Source organism: Falco naumanni, chromosome 12 (assembly GCF_017639655.2).
Source record: "Falco naumanni isolate bFalNau1 chromosome 12, bFalNau1.pat, whole genome shotgun sequence".
NCBI lineage: Eukaryota > Metazoa > Chordata > Aves > Falconiformes > Falconidae > Falco > Falco naumanni.
This window is the reverse complement of record NC_054065.1, coordinates 28,169,009-28,184,198: the sequence shown is the minus strand read 5'-3', so window position 1 is coordinate 28,184,198 and position 15,190 is coordinate 28,169,009. Positions and strand designations below refer to the sequence as shown.

The following is a 15,190-nucleotide window of genomic DNA, read 5'->3' as shown; positions in this document are numbered from 1 at the left end:
TTTCCTTGGTACTAATGGAAGCATGTAAACAAAAACCAAAGACCTACAAAGGTAGGTCTCCCTTCTTGTCTTTCTTGCAGCAAACATGCTGTTTGCTGCGTGGTTAATGCCCTTTCCCAAAGGAACTTGAACTCCTTGACAAGCTGCACTGGAGCAGATTTTACTTCCTAGTGTTTGAGTTGTATTTAAAAAAAAAAAAAAAAGTTTTAAAGGATCATTTGGGAATGCATGATTGTAATAGCCTTTGTTATTCCTAGCAAAATGCATGTGAAAACCAGACTCAGTGTATGCTAGCTCCTTCCCTGTCTCCTGCGGTGATGCGCTGGTGGATCTGTAGCAGATATATCTTACATCTAAGGGCTGATACACAAAATTCTGACACTTCTGAAAAAGCAGCCCGTAGCCAGTAGCACTGATCCTCAAAGAAACAGCACACTGCATGTTTCTTCACACCAGGAAGGCCACTCGGATGCGGAAATGGCAGTGGTTAGCTTTCTGGCCAGCATGAGGAGGGGGCCTGGATCCACCCGTGCAGGTGTCCACCAGAGCTTTTGGAGTGAGCCTTAGCAGATGGTTGGTCCAAACAGACCACATTAGCGCTCAGAGGAACAGGTCTGTGTTTTTCCTTCATCACACACAGGCTTACCTTAAATACCCAGTGTAACAGGCTTCAGGGGTCTGCAGCCAGCCTCTGTGTTCATTCCTTTGCTGGTTGAACCAGCGGCACATTTCAGTCTATGCCAGGCAAGGCTCTGTCACTGAATGCTGTGCCACTCCGGATTGCAGGAGCACGGGCAAGGCTTGTGTGTGCCGTGTCCCTTCCACAGCTCCTCTGCGGCTCTCCTTAGAGCTTCTTTGGGGACCCCTGAGATGCCAGTGGGTCATTTCTTTGCTTCAGGAAAAACATTGGCTGAGAACTTCCTCTCGGAAGCTGTAGCTTCTCTGGGAAATTTCTAAACCTTTAGACTTCCTACAAAAGCAATAGGTACATATATATATATATATATATGTATACAAAAATATTTTTTTAGTAGAAGCTTAATTTTCCTTTTAGTAGAAGCTTAATTTTCCACACCTGAAGTGGTCCTGCTGGGATTTTTTTCTTCCCCCGGCACCTTGGTGGAAGGGGAAGTCCACCCTGAGGGGGTAGGGAAAGCCAAGCCTTGCCCACCAGCACAGGGCTGAGCACTGGCCAGTCCCTGCTCTCCTGGGAGCCCGTGGCGTTTTGCAACATGCCTGCTTTGCTGGGGGCACTCGCGCTGTCGGCCGGGCACCTGTCAGCCTGTGACTCAGGGCAGGCAGATGGGCTGCTGGGATCTGCAGGCAGATGGGCTGCTGGGATCCGCAGACAGGCACCTAATTGGTAAAGATGAAGCAAGTGCCCAGCTGGGGGGATTTTGGATGGGAATGCTGGATCCTTCTGCCCGATTCCGGCCACGGCGGGAGTTACCTTTCAGCCTGGCTATGTGACGGGCTTATCAAGCCACAGCTTAGACACCCAAGGTCACCTTTGCTGGAGCCACTAAATTGTGTTTGCAGCACCTGCTGCTCACGCTCAGGCCTCAATTACCAGTCTCCATCTCCCATCCCAATCCTGTCCCCAGGGTCACGGACAAAAATGGCTGTTGGGAAACCCTTGCCTGCACGTGGACTTGAAAGGGTTTCTACCCGCTGTGCTCTTGCTGCAGCCAAGCTGCCCTACCTGGGCTGCAGTCCTGCTGAGCTGGCGTGGCTCTGAGCTGGGTCCGTCACCTGAACCCCTTCGCCTTTTTCTTCTTCATGTAGTCCTGCCGGGAAGAAGCCGTTTCCTCCTCAGCAAGTGGCCAGGCTACAGGAAGCGTTCCTCATGTTCTCTCTCCCTGCTCGCCTTGCCTTTTCAAAAGGTCTGGGTGACCTGGGAGAAACCTGAACGGAAAGGATTTGAACAGCCACAGGAAGAAACATCTTTGCTTGCCACAGAGTCTCCAGCAGCAGCAGGATAAACAGCCTTGGGAGATAATAAAATTGGGCCCACTGACTCCATGGCGTGGACAAGCCTGAAGCATTATAGCTCTGAAGGTTGCCAGCTACTGCCAGCCGTGGCACGCAGGAGTATTCCAGAGGCCAGTACAACACCTGGGCCCTTCCTGCGAGGGCCCCAAAGCCCCTTAGCTCAGATTAAGCTGCGGGAGCGCACCTAGCCAAGGCCTGAAGTGCCACCTCAGGCTTCTCATCCCTCAAAAGATCCCTGGGACTAAGGCACTTTGGAGGCGAGTCCCTGATGCGAGCGAGGGCTTTCCCGTTGTGCAAACTGCACTCCTACCTTCCAGGTCTGACATCCTTCCCCCTTTGCAGGGTTTCTCCCCGCTCCCTTTCCTAACCGAGGGAGGAAATCCCAGGCAGAAGGCCCCCCACGGCGTCACCTGGGCTGGCTGTCTCTTGGAAGATGCCTGCAGTCTGGAGGCGCGTCATCAGGTGGATCTGGGGCTGGGAGTTCCCGTGGTTTGTCAGGCAGCAGCAGTCCCGCTGTGTCACCACATTTCCTTCTCAACCTGCACTTTGGACAGAGACCAGTCCTGCAGACACCTCGACAAGGACGAGCCCTTGATGAGGACGACGACAAGCCGCTTTTGGGTGAGCTCAGAGCTGACTGAAACACAGGCGAAAAGCCCCAGCACAAACCAGGCCGCTTTGCTTTTCTCAAAAGTCACAAAGCTTCGCTCCGGTGGATCTCTTTGCATCGGAAACCCTTGTGCTCCCAGCGCGGTGACCCGCACGGGCGCCAAGTCAGAGCAGTCCGTCACCGCCTGCCTCTGAATTCAAGGTTTGAACCGCGCAGCGTGGCCAGAGAGGGCACGTGCTGCGTGAGGTCATGGACCACCATTTCCCTGGCCCTGCGGCTAAGCCAGCGCAGCCTGCTGCTGTGCCGGGAGCGGCGGGGACAGTGCCGCTTCTGTCTCGCAGAAGCATCTGACCCGCTAGTAAGTGCGTATGAGAGAAACGAAGGTAGTTCTAAATTCAACTATGCCAACAAAAAGCCGTTTTTATAGAATCCCTCAGGCTGAAAGGGAACTCAAGGCACTTCACAACAAGAACACTGACCCTCTAGAACGAGTGAACCTTTAACTCTTGTTTCCTGCACCGCCAGTTTACAAGAGTGGATTAGGACGATTTCTCCAGAAAAGTCTGTCTATTTTATCACTATTTCACTTCAGAATTAGCCTTTATAAGTACTGCTCTGCAACTGCAAGCACAAAGAATTTAACCCAGTTTTTGTGCCAACAGGTCGTTTTAGCCTAACTTTCACTAGAGGTTTTCAATTTTGTGTTTAATGGTTACAGGGGAAACGGGTTCTGAGCTTGGCAATTTGACCAGGAGCCTCCAAAAGACTGACTGAATTTTGCTTTTTACAGTTTAGAAAATTAAGAGCAGGAACCAGATTGTTCTCACCCCACCCACCGCCCTTTCATCCCGTGATACACTGACACGTTGCAGCACTGGACCAACAATTTTGGGAGACCTTTAGTGTTAATCCATTGGGGACAGTGTTGGGCTGCCGGGCAACCAATGCAAATATTAATACACCAAGAGAAATCCTTAGATGTGATTTATTGAGGGTCATTTGTACATACGAGCTACATCTCCAAAACCTACTCTACCAGACAGCTTCCCTACAGTTAGTGAAACCCTTGCCTGGAATGGTTGCTTTACATGGCTGATCTATTGAAACATGGAATGCCTGTAGAGTTGTGGCACTCCGTGACATCTACACGGGACTTGCTTCAAGAGCTACGACCAGGGAGCCTCCTGGCTTCTCAGCCATGCAAGCTCGGTCAGGTCCTCTGGCCCATTTGCTTGGCATTCATGCTTTCTGCCTAAAAAAAAAGAGGCAAAACGCACAATAATGCGGCATTCCAACATGCTAGTAATCGATCAAACACACTTGGTAGTAACATTAGAAGAGGCAATCGGGTCACCCAAGCAGGTAAGTCCTGCCTTAGCTTAGGCATTTGGATGGTTTTCCCTGACGGGTGTCAGAGGAGACATCTGGCTACACGCCAAGTAGCAATGTAGAAACACCAGGGAGAACGTTTTCACTACATGCGTGCCCAGACCGTCCCCTTGTCACCGCAGGCTCTCTCAGGAGCGAATCTCTCCTTTCTAGGGCTACCCTGGATACGGCGGGTGAGGAGGCTACACGCAAGCAGGCTCCGATGGCTGACTCTGCTCCCGCTGGCTCTGGAGAGGTGGGTGAAAGAATCAGAGTGAGAATCTGGGCTGTAGAGACCAGAAAGGCCTTGCTGCTCCAAGGAACCACCAATGGATTCTTTTCTTGGAGGGCGGGGAGCCCAACCCAAGCCTGTCTGATGCGGAGAGAAGCTGCATTTTGTCAGGAGTTCTTTCTTTAACTTCCGCATGTGCAGCACAGCCTCCCTGGGTAGTTCCAGTCCACCGGCCAGCTGTCCTGTGAAGGCTGGCACTGCTGCACAACGATGCTGTCTGCCTTGCAGGCTGCAAGATTGTGGCCCAGTGCAGCAGGAGGAAGCGAGGTGGGGGCAGCGCTCTCTGGCTACAAGCCAGGCCGGCTTAGCGTGACATTTCTGAATGCTGCAGCAAGGTGTTGACTCCTTGGTTAGCGGTGTCTGACAGGCTGACTAGAACTTTGCTTCTCCACGTGGAGACGCAGTGCCTTTTCAAATGAGTAATCACAACCACACCTCTAAATCAAGCGCATTGTTAATTACTACCATTGCACAGTATGTTTGAGATCGGGTCTTTCAAGAGACACAGGGCTGAACGTCCTCTGCCACAGCAGCAGCTCTGGAAGGAATCTAACGGTTTCCAGCCTGTGTGGTGCAGATGTGCTGCTCTGCATGGCACAGCTATGGTGTCACAGACATGGCAAAACCTGCTCTTGTCCTGAGCACAGTTCTACTGCCTCCAAAATTCAGTCAGACCGGGTGAGTTTTAGCCAGGGCTCATCTGAGCTCCATCACAGGGCATTTCACTTGCGAAGTTCTCATCTCTCACTAGTATCTCAAAAGAAACCCAAAAAACCCCAACCAAAACCCAAAGCCCAAACCAGCATCCAGCTGCTTTGGGAGGTGGCGGGAGCAGCTGGTGGGGTTGGAGGGCGTTTGCCATCAGTCAGCGATGCCCTTGCCCTAAGCTGGAGTGGCAAATTTTGATCTAAGTCTGATGCGATGGCAGCACGAGGTCAGCAGTTCTATTGGCGGTGGCAGCAGGAGGTCAGCAGCTCTGTTGGCGGTGGCATTGTGAGGTCAGCGGCTCTGTTGGCGGTGGCAGCAAGAGGTCAGGAGTTCTACTGGTGGTGGCAGTGTGAGGTCAGCAGCTCTGTTGGCGATGGCATTGTGAGGTCAGCAGCTCTGTTGGTACCAGCACATTGGGGTTGCCAGGTGAGGAATGCAGGGCGCTCAGTTCTGCCCCGGAACAGCTCCGGGGAGCATTGGTCTGGCCCTAAAGCCAGCAGAAGGACGTGGGTACATGTTCTCTGGACCCTCGCTTCTATTTCCTGCCAGGAAGATGAAAGGCAGCCCTTTTCACCCTGCAGGTTAGGAATAATCCCTCTGTCCCGATGGGGACCATCCCAAAGTGATGCTGCGTTGTCAGGAGGGAGGGAGCTGGCACCAGCTGTGCTGGGATGGAGCCGGCTGAGGCCGTTGAAATCGAAACGGCCTGGGCGGACCTGGGGTAGCGATGCCTGTAGTATCAGCTGGGATCTCGAGCGGTGCCCTGGGGTAGGAAGGTGGCCCTGCCGGGGAGGCTGGTTCCAGCTGTCGTTGGCAGCATGCCCGCCTGCCAGCTCTCTGCTGCTTCGGCTGGGGTGCTTGGAGAGGCGGGCAGGGAGAGCTGGGCTGCTGGTTGAAACATCCCTCAACAACCCCCCTGGGGGCTGCAGGTGACATTTCCCTTGCACTGTGTCCCCCTGGCTGCACCGGTGCGGATTCGGCTGGGAGTGAGTTCACCGCTGTCGGCTGTTAGAAAGGGAAAGGCTCTGAGGTCTCTCCCTGCGAGCACCGAGGTTTTGAAAAGATGCTGATCTCCTTAGTTATAGCCTTAATTTTGCCTCCTCCCTTTGCAGCCCCTCCCTCCCTCCTCAACCTGCAGCCTCTTCAAGAGGAAATTTGAAAATGTTTTCAGTTAGGCGCGGGGTGGGAACTTCTGATAGCCGAGGGCTTGATGCGTTGGTCACGAGAAAGCGCAGCCTGGCACCTCCTGGGGAGTGCCCCTGCGCAGATGAACTGCCTGACTGCAGCATCTGGGGGGTTGTGAGCCACGTGGAGGTGATGCCCCCACGGGGGACACGCGCGAGCGGGACAGCGGGGAAGAGCCTGGCTTCCAGACTCGGGACGGGGTTCGGTTAGCGGTTAAGAAGAGTGCAGGCAGCAGCATCTTCCTCTGCATGGGGCTGCACCGCGCCTGCCAGGTCTCAGACCAGGCAGTACGATCTCCGTTGCTGCTCCGTGTGTTATGGGTGGAGAACCTGAGCGTGCAGAGGAAGGTGGGAAGGACCCTGTGCCCGGTTTGCCCACCAGTTAATGGCAGAGGTGGAAAGAGAAGTGCCACATCCAGCACTCCCTTTGCAAGTCTCGTTTCTTCCTGCGGGCATCTGCCGGGGAGATGAGACGGTTAATGGCCATGCTCTGCCTTTCTTTGGCTTGAACTTAGGCCTTTTCTTGGTGTTTGCATCTCAAGGAGGTGGTGGCATCTTGGTTCTCTGTGTGCTGTCTGTAGCATCATTGCTGGGCTGGTTCTCGTCACTGGCAGCTGGGAGCAGCGACCCAGTGGGATGCGGTCACCGCGCATCCTCCCTGCCAGGCTGGGCAGAGGCCAGCAGTGCCGCAGGGCGCGGGTGGCAAAGGGAGGCGGCCAAGGCTGTTGCAAAGCTGGGGAAAGCTCTCCCGTGCATGCTTTCCCCTTCCAGGGGGGTGTTTTATTCCAAAGCTGAGACCCTGGATGCACTTCCACCTGCGCCTGGGTGCAGAGAAAAGGCCAGGTGCCTCAGGGAGAGCCCAGGTCTTGGCCAAAGTGCACCAGGCATTCTAAAATGGGCTCTCTTACTGCCGCAGGGCTGCAGGTATTGCCTAGGGTCCTTCAAAGGTGTCCCATAGGACATGTCACGGGCACTTTTCTCATGACTGTCTCTGAATGCACCCCTGTTTTTTTCTTCCCCCTCTTTGGTTCTTCTGGACATTGCTGCAGCCAGCACAGGCGGTCCCTGCGGTGCGGATGGAGCCCCATGCGCTGGCTGTGCTGCGCAGGAGCACAAACCTGGGAGTGGGGGTGGGGGTGGGGGGGTGTCGGCAGGTTGCCCTCACCAGGGGTGTGCGAATCCCGAGCACTTCTTGGAGTGTGGTACCATTTGAAAACACAGATGGACATAGGAGACTCCCTGCTCCCAGAGAGGCCGTTGCACCTCTTTGTTGTCCCCACTAACTGTTGTTCTGGTGTCTTGCAGGCACAGAAGAGTACGGCACAATGGATGTCTACGACCCTCAGACACCGGATGTTATGGCCTGTGGAGGTCTGATGGTGGTATTGGCCATAGGGATCTTCCTGCTGTTCTCCTTCATGGAGAAGGTCCTCCTTCCTTCTGAGGAAGCCTTGGCCAAGCAAGGCAAATACATTAAGAAGACCGAGCAGCAGAAAAAAGAGGCAAAGAAGAAAAAGAAAGCTGTTGGGAAAAAAGGAAAGGGAAAGAAAACGGAAGAGAAACCAAATGGAAAGATCCCAGAGCAGCACCAAAGTGCTCCAACTGTCAGCTCCGTCACCATCAAGATACCAAATGTTCTTCCAACCCACGAGGAGCAGAAGCCTAATGGACCTGTCATGAAGGCAGGTGCGTCCGAGAAGAAACGCGAGCCAGGTAAGGCCAAGTTCCTCTGTGTATATCCCCGTCGAGTAAGCCGGCAGAGGGATCGGAGAAGGGCTGGAGTCATCTCGTTCCCTTAGCAAAGAAAGAGCTGGAACGAACCTGCCTAGTGAAAGGCAGGAGACGACCTTGCTGCTCTGCGTCACCGGCACCGCTGCGTGGAGCGACGTCCCCCAGCGAGGCTGTGTCACGATGGAGTCCAGCTTCTGATGCCCACCATGTCTCTGCTCCCTGGCATTAGCAAAGCGTGCCCAGCTCTGGCTGGAAACGCTCAGTGTGATGGAGGGCGGTGGCAGGGCGGCAGGAGCAGTAGCAGAGCCAGGCAGAGGTGGCAGCTGGCTCAGGGAACGCTTGTCTGTGGTGAGCGCCGTCCCCAGCGCTCGTCACATTGCTTTCAGTTAGAGAGGTATCAAACTTGGCTGTGGACATCTGGGCGGTTGCTGGCGTGAAATGGCAGTTATGGGGTTGAAGTCAACTGAGGTGATGCTACTCAGCCCTGCCGTTGGCTCGAGCGCTCCCAACCCCTCCTCTCTCCTCCCCAGCACCTGCGGACTCGGATGGGCTCCTCTACCTGCCCTACAAGACGCTTGTGTCCACAGTCAGCAGCACGGTGTCCAGCGAGGGGGAGGCCCAGCGGCTCATCGAGATCCTGAGGGAGAAAGCGGGCATCGTCCAGGACACCTGGCACACGGTAGGGCTGGCAGCACCGCCGTGGCCGCCAGGGCTGGGCCGAGCCTCGGGGGGTGCGCAGGGGTGAAGGCAGCCCGTTTTCGGGCAGGCTGTCCCCCGAGGGTCAGCCTTAGAGATGGGAGCTGAATTTTCCCTGGAGCAGAGGGCATGATCCTGTGCGTGTGGGGGGGAGGGGTTGGATCGGTCGGTGGCGGTCCCCGCTGATGTGCCACCCTGTGCCGGCAGGCCATGCAGACGCGTTACCTGGTCGCTGTCCTGGAACGCCGGCTGGAGGAGAAGGAGAAGCAGCTCGCCACTGAGCAGGAGGTTGCAGCCACTTCCAGAAACAAGAGGCAGGAGCTGAGCAAGGTAAGTGCCGCGCAGCCCTCCCGGCACCCCTGGCACGGGCTCTGCCCGTCACGGCATGGGGGCACCTCCGAAGGAGTTACACTTTTTAAAGCCTTCTGAGCTAGGAGGCCACTTGTTTCGAGTCCCCTTAAAGCAGGGAAATTCCTACGCTCAGGACTGACTGGGTGGCTTCTCTCCTCAAAGGAGCTGGTGGCCGAGCGGGCTAAGGTGACAGCTGTGGAGGGCAAGCTGAAGGGGCAGCTGCTGGCCTGCGAGCAGGAATTGGAGCTGAGGCTGGCACGCATGCAGGCCAGCTACAAGGACCATGTTGAGAAAACGCAGCAGCTCCAGGACAAGGTGAGCCCCACGCGGTGCTCTGCAGCTTCCTCCGCTGGCTGCCGGCTGGCCTTCGGTGGCAAGTGCTGGTCTTTTGGAGAAGACCGAGGTGGACAAGGGGACCAGAGCCTCAGGGAGGGGCGAGAGCCCCGCAGTGCTCCTGACCCGTGGTGCTCAAGCTAGAAGAGGGATGTGGGAGCATCCTCATGGGATGCGGCAGCCCCGGGGCTCTCAGCATCAGCAGACACCTCGCTGTGGCTTCCTTGCCAGTCCCTCTTGCTCATGGGGTGGGCTTCTCAGGAGAGAGCAGAGGGACCGGCGGTGGCGGCATTAACCCCTGTTGGGCTCTCCCTAGATCCGGACCCTGCAGGAGCAGCTGGAGAACAGACCCAACGTGCATCTGGTTCGCCTGCAGCAGGAGAACTCCATCCTGAGGGATGCCCTCTACCAGACCAGCAGCTGGCTGGAGAGCACGTAAGACTGGGGCGGGGGGCAGAGCCTGGGGCCGCCCTCTGGCAAGCCCTGGGGGTGGCTGTCCATCAGGCTTGGCCACCCGCTTTCTGGAGGGTGCTTCTACAGGCACCCCAGCTAGCTGGAGGTAGAGGAGGGAGTGAGGAAGAGATTGCCAAATGGCTTTTGGGGGCCTGGCAGGGGAAACGAGGATGTTTTTCCCGAGTGGAAGGGCAGGGGAAACCCTCTCTGCTTTGAGGTCACCTGTGCTGATGCCAGCGGAGGGGGGCAGAGGGGACCAGAAGGCGCTGCAGCATTGCTCCCCACTTCGGGGACCTGCCTGGTGCATACAGAACAAACAGGAGCTAGGGAGAAGAATTTCACGCTCCTTTCTATAGAAGGTCTGAAATGGCTGGTGATTAACAGCGCCCAACTAATTACAGAGCAGACTCCAGCTGCTTAGAGTGCTTTCTCCTGTGTCTGGGAACACAGATCCTTGCGACTTCTCCTTCATGAGAAAGGAATGTCTCCTGTGATGGAAACGCAGCTTTTGAAAAGTGATGTGCCAGCTCTCTGCACCCCATCCCTGAAGGACCAGGCGTGTCCCAGAAACAGGCGAACGCCACCGCTGAGATGTTTCAAGCCCTGTGACCAGGCCCACAGGAGGATGTGTTCCCCCTGGGTAACGCCAGGGATGCTTGACTGGCCTGGGGGCTGGAATAACGCTGCTTCTCTTGGTGCAGGTATAACCCTGAGCTGGCCAGGTTGCGGGAGGAGTACGCCAAGCTGATGAATGAGCTGTCTGAGATGTTAGAGGTTCTGCAGCGAAAGGAACAGCAGAGGAAGATCAGGTAGCTCAAAGAGGCAGCATTGGCGGAGATCGAGCAGCTGCAGGTCAGGCAAGCGCCTGCAAACCTGCTCCCCTCAGAGAGATGGGGCGGGTGGCTGAATTGTGTGGGATCCGTGGGGCTGGCCATGGGGAGAGCTCGGGGGGGAGACGAGCGTCCACATTTGGAAAGCGAGCTGCCTGGCGGACCTCTTCATTGCCTGCTGCCCCCTGTCAGTTTGTCACATGCAACGAGCTCTATTGCGCATCCCCGGCAAAGCCCAGGGTGCACGCTGCCCTGGTGGGAGCCGTTCTCGCTCACCCGTGAAGCTCACCAGCCGGCTGTGAGGGTGGGGGGAAGCCTAGATGCTGCACCCTGATGGGTGGTGGCCTCAGGTGAGAGAGGAAGCCCAGTGGCCCCTGCCAGCGGGTGCTCACGAGGACGTGGGTGCTCCCTCTCAACTCTGAAGCCCTTGGTGCACGAGGTAGAGCTTGTGGCCTGTTTGTTGTCACCGGGGGGTGCCTGGATTTGGGGGTTTTAGGGGTGTTTAAAGGACACCTCCCAGGCAGGGCCTCTGAGCACGCCCCTGGAGCAGTGGCGCATCGCTGGCTTGTGGCCACCGAGGCGGCTCAGTGCAGACCTGAGGTGACCCGAGATGTTCTGGAGGGGGGAAGGTCACCAGAGGGCCAAGGGAGGCTCAGGCAGATGCCTTCTTTTGACTCCTATGTAGGAAAAACTGGTAAAAAATATAACAAGGGACCTGGACCAGGAAACAACCAAACTCCAGGAGCTACTGAAGGTTACCCAGGACCAACTGGCCAGAGGGGGAGAAACAATAAAGAAGTGAAAGAACAGCTTCAGGAAATGGTCCTTGTGGTGGCCACAGCCATCCCTCCCCTTGGTGCTGGTGGAGGCAGGGGGAAGCGCGTGTCAGGCAGTGGTTGAAAACCAGAGACAAGGTGGCACTCGCTGCCAGAAACCATCTGGGTGGCTTTTGGGAAGCTCGGGGAGCATAGGAGATGGTGGTCATGGTTCTCCCTGCTCAAAAGGCAGGACCTGGCCCACCTGTGAAATGCTTTGATGCTTGAGCTGCCACGAGGGTAAGGTTGAGACCCAGCTGAGTAACCCACCTCTGTTTTCCTTCTCTAGGGGGAAGAGGAAGGTTTGAAGAAAGGGACTTCAGCCTGACCAGTCTATGAGCTAGACCTTACCGCTCCTAAAAATAAAAACATATACTGACTTTACTGTAGGTAAAAGTTACAAGCCATTAGTGACCTAAACCCTAGGTTTGAAACTAGGTTTAGTAACATTTTTATTATTACATATTATATACTTTTTATTGGAAAATAAAATTGCAGAAAACCCCAACCAGTAAACACTGCAGGCATATGTTTGTAAGAAAATCTTCATAGTGTTTTGTACAACCAACAGTTTGTTCCCCAGGGAGACGCTCCGGCCACGTCGGGGCAGGCAGAACCCACGCATGTGTGAAAAGGGAAGACTGTGCTTGTACATCAACTGCTGCAATTATTTCTTTTTATTTTTTCTATATTTTTCTTTTTTGTTGTTGTTTGTTGGAGTGAAAGAAGTGTGAAAGTGCGAGCCACCGGGAAGGAAGCCTCTCTTTGATGGGTGGCTTTTGTGTATTTCTGGATGTCGGTGCAATTACAATGACGTAGTGAAAAGAGCTTATCCTTGCTTCATTTTCCCGGTTATTATTTGTTAATTTTTATTAAGTTTGCAAGCCAGCCAGGTGGTTGGGGTCACTGAAGAAGGCCCCTGCTGTGGCCGGGAGCAGATCCTTTATTCCCCGCCTTGCTCGCTGTGCTGCAAACAGCCATACCTTCTGTTTTTTCCTCCAAGACACGCAAAGGAGAGAACCCTTCCCTTCCAGCCACGTGTGTTTTCACGCTGGCGGTGCACCCCGAGGTCCCCTGCCATGGGGTCAGGCTGAGCGTGGGGACAGGGCAGAGCAGCGTGAGCGTGGGGACAGGGCACAGCAGCACAGCCACGCCAGCCCGGCGCAGGCTGCTCCTGCTCGCTTAAGCCGCAGCGCACCCCTGTAATTCTGACCCTGCGGGTGCTGCGTGGTGGTGGTCCTCAGGCACTGCCGGGCTCTCCAGCCTTCTCTCTCCCCTTTTTTTGGCTTTTTTTTTTTTTTTTTTTTTTTTTAATTTTTTCCTTTTTTTTTATTTGAAGTTGGTTTCTTAGGGAATGGCAGAGACCACGTCGCAGCTCGGTGCCTGTCTCCTCACAATAAAGCTGCTGAGCCCAGCGCTGACATCAGCGGCATCTGAGGAGCTGGTGGGGGGAAAAGGCCCCCAAAGGACTTGGTACCTCCTGGGTGTGTGAAGAACCAAGGCCAGGAAGGGGGATGAAGGCCAGACGCGCCTCCGTTTTGCTCCCAGAGAAGTCAGCGTGTGCTCAGCCTCTATATCAGACACAGCAGAGACTCCACGCAGGCAGGACTGGGTAGACACGTGTCCTGTCCCCCCAGCACTGCAGCTTTCTGGGTCATGATGGAGAAGGGATGTGCAAGTCACACTTGGGCTGTGGGGTCTTTGATCAGGCAAGAAGATGGGGTCCTGCTGAATTCAGGCTGAGGGAATGGCAAGCCGAGAGCCCCCCACGCAGCCCCCCACTGCCCCCCAGACCTGCCTCCCACCCTTGTCCAGAGGCACCGAGCTAGCTGGGGCTTCGCTGACTGAGCAAGGGCTGCCGCCCCCAGAAGCCGGGGCACCCATCAGTGCTGAGCTCGTCAATGCTCATTGCAGAAATGGGCTGAGCACCTTTGGGGGGGTCACGCTGAGCCGCGAGAAGGACCACCCCCGCCTCCCCAGATCCGGTGGGTGGCTCGGTGACACCCCTCCATCACTGCCTGCAGTGCCTCTCAGGATGGGAGGTGATGGAGCGCCACACCTGGCCAGAGGGCTGTGTGTCCCCGGGAGGTGGTGGCCCCAGCCCCTTGCGCGGCAGCTGAGACCCCACGCACTCACTACAAGCCCTGCTGCCGCTGCACCCCCCAGCCCTGTTGTACGTGCATAGGCTGCATACCCGACAAGTACCCCGGGCTCTGGCAGGTCCATCTCCCCGCGCCGGAGGGACAAACCCGGTGAGCAGAGCTTTTCCCCGCAGCCACCATTAGGCTTCAGTTTCTCTTTCTGGACTTTGCGGCGCATGGGAAGGACCTCATGAACCAAGGACGGCCAGTGACAACACTGTCATGTCTGCAGCATGCCTGGCCTGATACCTTTTGCCTTTGAGATCCTCAAAAAGTGAGGGAACGCCTGGATTTTACCAGGATTGCAAACTGGGCTGGAGCAAGCTGTCGAGCGTAGCGGGGTGGCCATCACCCTCGGAGAGCCCCCGGTAGCGAGAGCCCCCCAGCAGCAGGTGCAGCAAAGTGATGCGATCTTTCCGCTTTTCAGCTTTTTCTTTTTTGCTTTTGCAGCAGCGATTCCCTTGATTGTGAGCTCTTGTGCAAAACAGGGCAGATGATACCCAGGCGTTAACACAGAAGCAGTAACAAAGCCCCCAAACCAGCCAATGCAAGGAGGGCAGCCGGTGTCCCAAGCACACTAAGGGCTCTGATGATGCACCAGAAACTGTGTGAGAGCAGATTTGGTGTCCCCAGCATGGGGGGACATTGTTGCCCTTCCAGGACACGTCGCCGAGCTGGCTCTTTTAGGAGGAAAGATGGGCAGATTCTTGCTAAGCAAAGCTGAAAAACCTCACATCTCTTTGGGGAAAGAGGTTCAGCTTAATTTTCCACACCTGAAGTGGTCCTGCTGGGATTTTTTTCTTCCCCCGGCACCTTGGTGGAAGGGGAAGTCCACCCTGAGGGGGTAGGGAAAGCCAAGCCTTGCCCACCAGCACAGGGCTGAGCACTGGCCAGTCCCTGCTCTCCTGGGAGCCCGTGGCGTTTTGCAACATGCCTGCTTTGCTGGGGGCACTCGCGCTGTCGGCCGGGCACCTGTCAGCCTGTGACTCAGGGCAGGCAGATGGGCTGCTGGGATCCGCAGGCAGATGGGCTGCTGGGATCCGCAGGCAGGCACCTAATTGGTAAAGATGAAGCAACTGCCCAGCTGGGGGGATTTTGGATGGGAATGCTGGATCCTTCTGCCCGATTCCGGCCACGGCGGGAGTTACCTTTCAGCCTGGCTATGTGACGGGCTTATCAAGCCACAGCTTAGACACCCAAGGTCACCTTTGCTGGAGCCGCTAAATTGTGTTTGCAGCACCTGCTGCTCACGCTCAGGCCTCAATTACCAGTCTCCATCTCCCATCCCAATCCTGTCCCCAGGGTCACGGACAAAAATGGCTGTTGGGAAACCCTTGCCCGCACGTGGACTTGAAAGGGTTTCTACCCGCTGTGCTCTTGCTGCAGCCAAGCTGCCCTACCTGGGCTGCAGTCCTGCTGAGCTGGCGTGGCTCTGAGCTGGGTCCGTCACCTGAACCCCTTCGCCTTTTTCTTCTTCATGTAGTCCTGCCGGGAAGAAGCCGTTTCCTCCTCAGCAAGTGGCCAGGCTACAGGAAGCGTTCCTCATGTTCTCTCTCCCTGCACGCCTTGCCTTTTCAAAAGGTCTGGGTGACCTGGGAGAAACCTGAACGGAAAGGATTTGAACAGCCACAGGAAGAAACATCTTTGCTTGCCACAGAGTCTCCAGCGGCAGCAGGATAAACAGCC

At 55.8% G+C, this 15,190-nt stretch overlaps 1 protein-coding gene across 1 annotated transcript; it reads left to right on the top strand.

The window, feature by feature from the left end:
- Window positions 1-5,183: 5,183 nt before the first annotated feature.
- Window positions 5,184-11,691, top strand: LOC121096357 (ribosome-binding protein 1-like). The gene is given in 9 exon segments (XM_040612253.1): window positions 5,184-5,356; window positions 7,071-7,078; window positions 7,460-7,867; window positions 8,416-8,564; window positions 8,789-8,911; window positions 9,095-9,247; window positions 9,582-9,700; window positions 10,420-10,570; window positions 11,653-11,691. Coding segments are annotated over 9 exon segments (1,323 nt in total).
- Window positions 11,692-15,190: the final 3,499 nt, after the last annotated feature.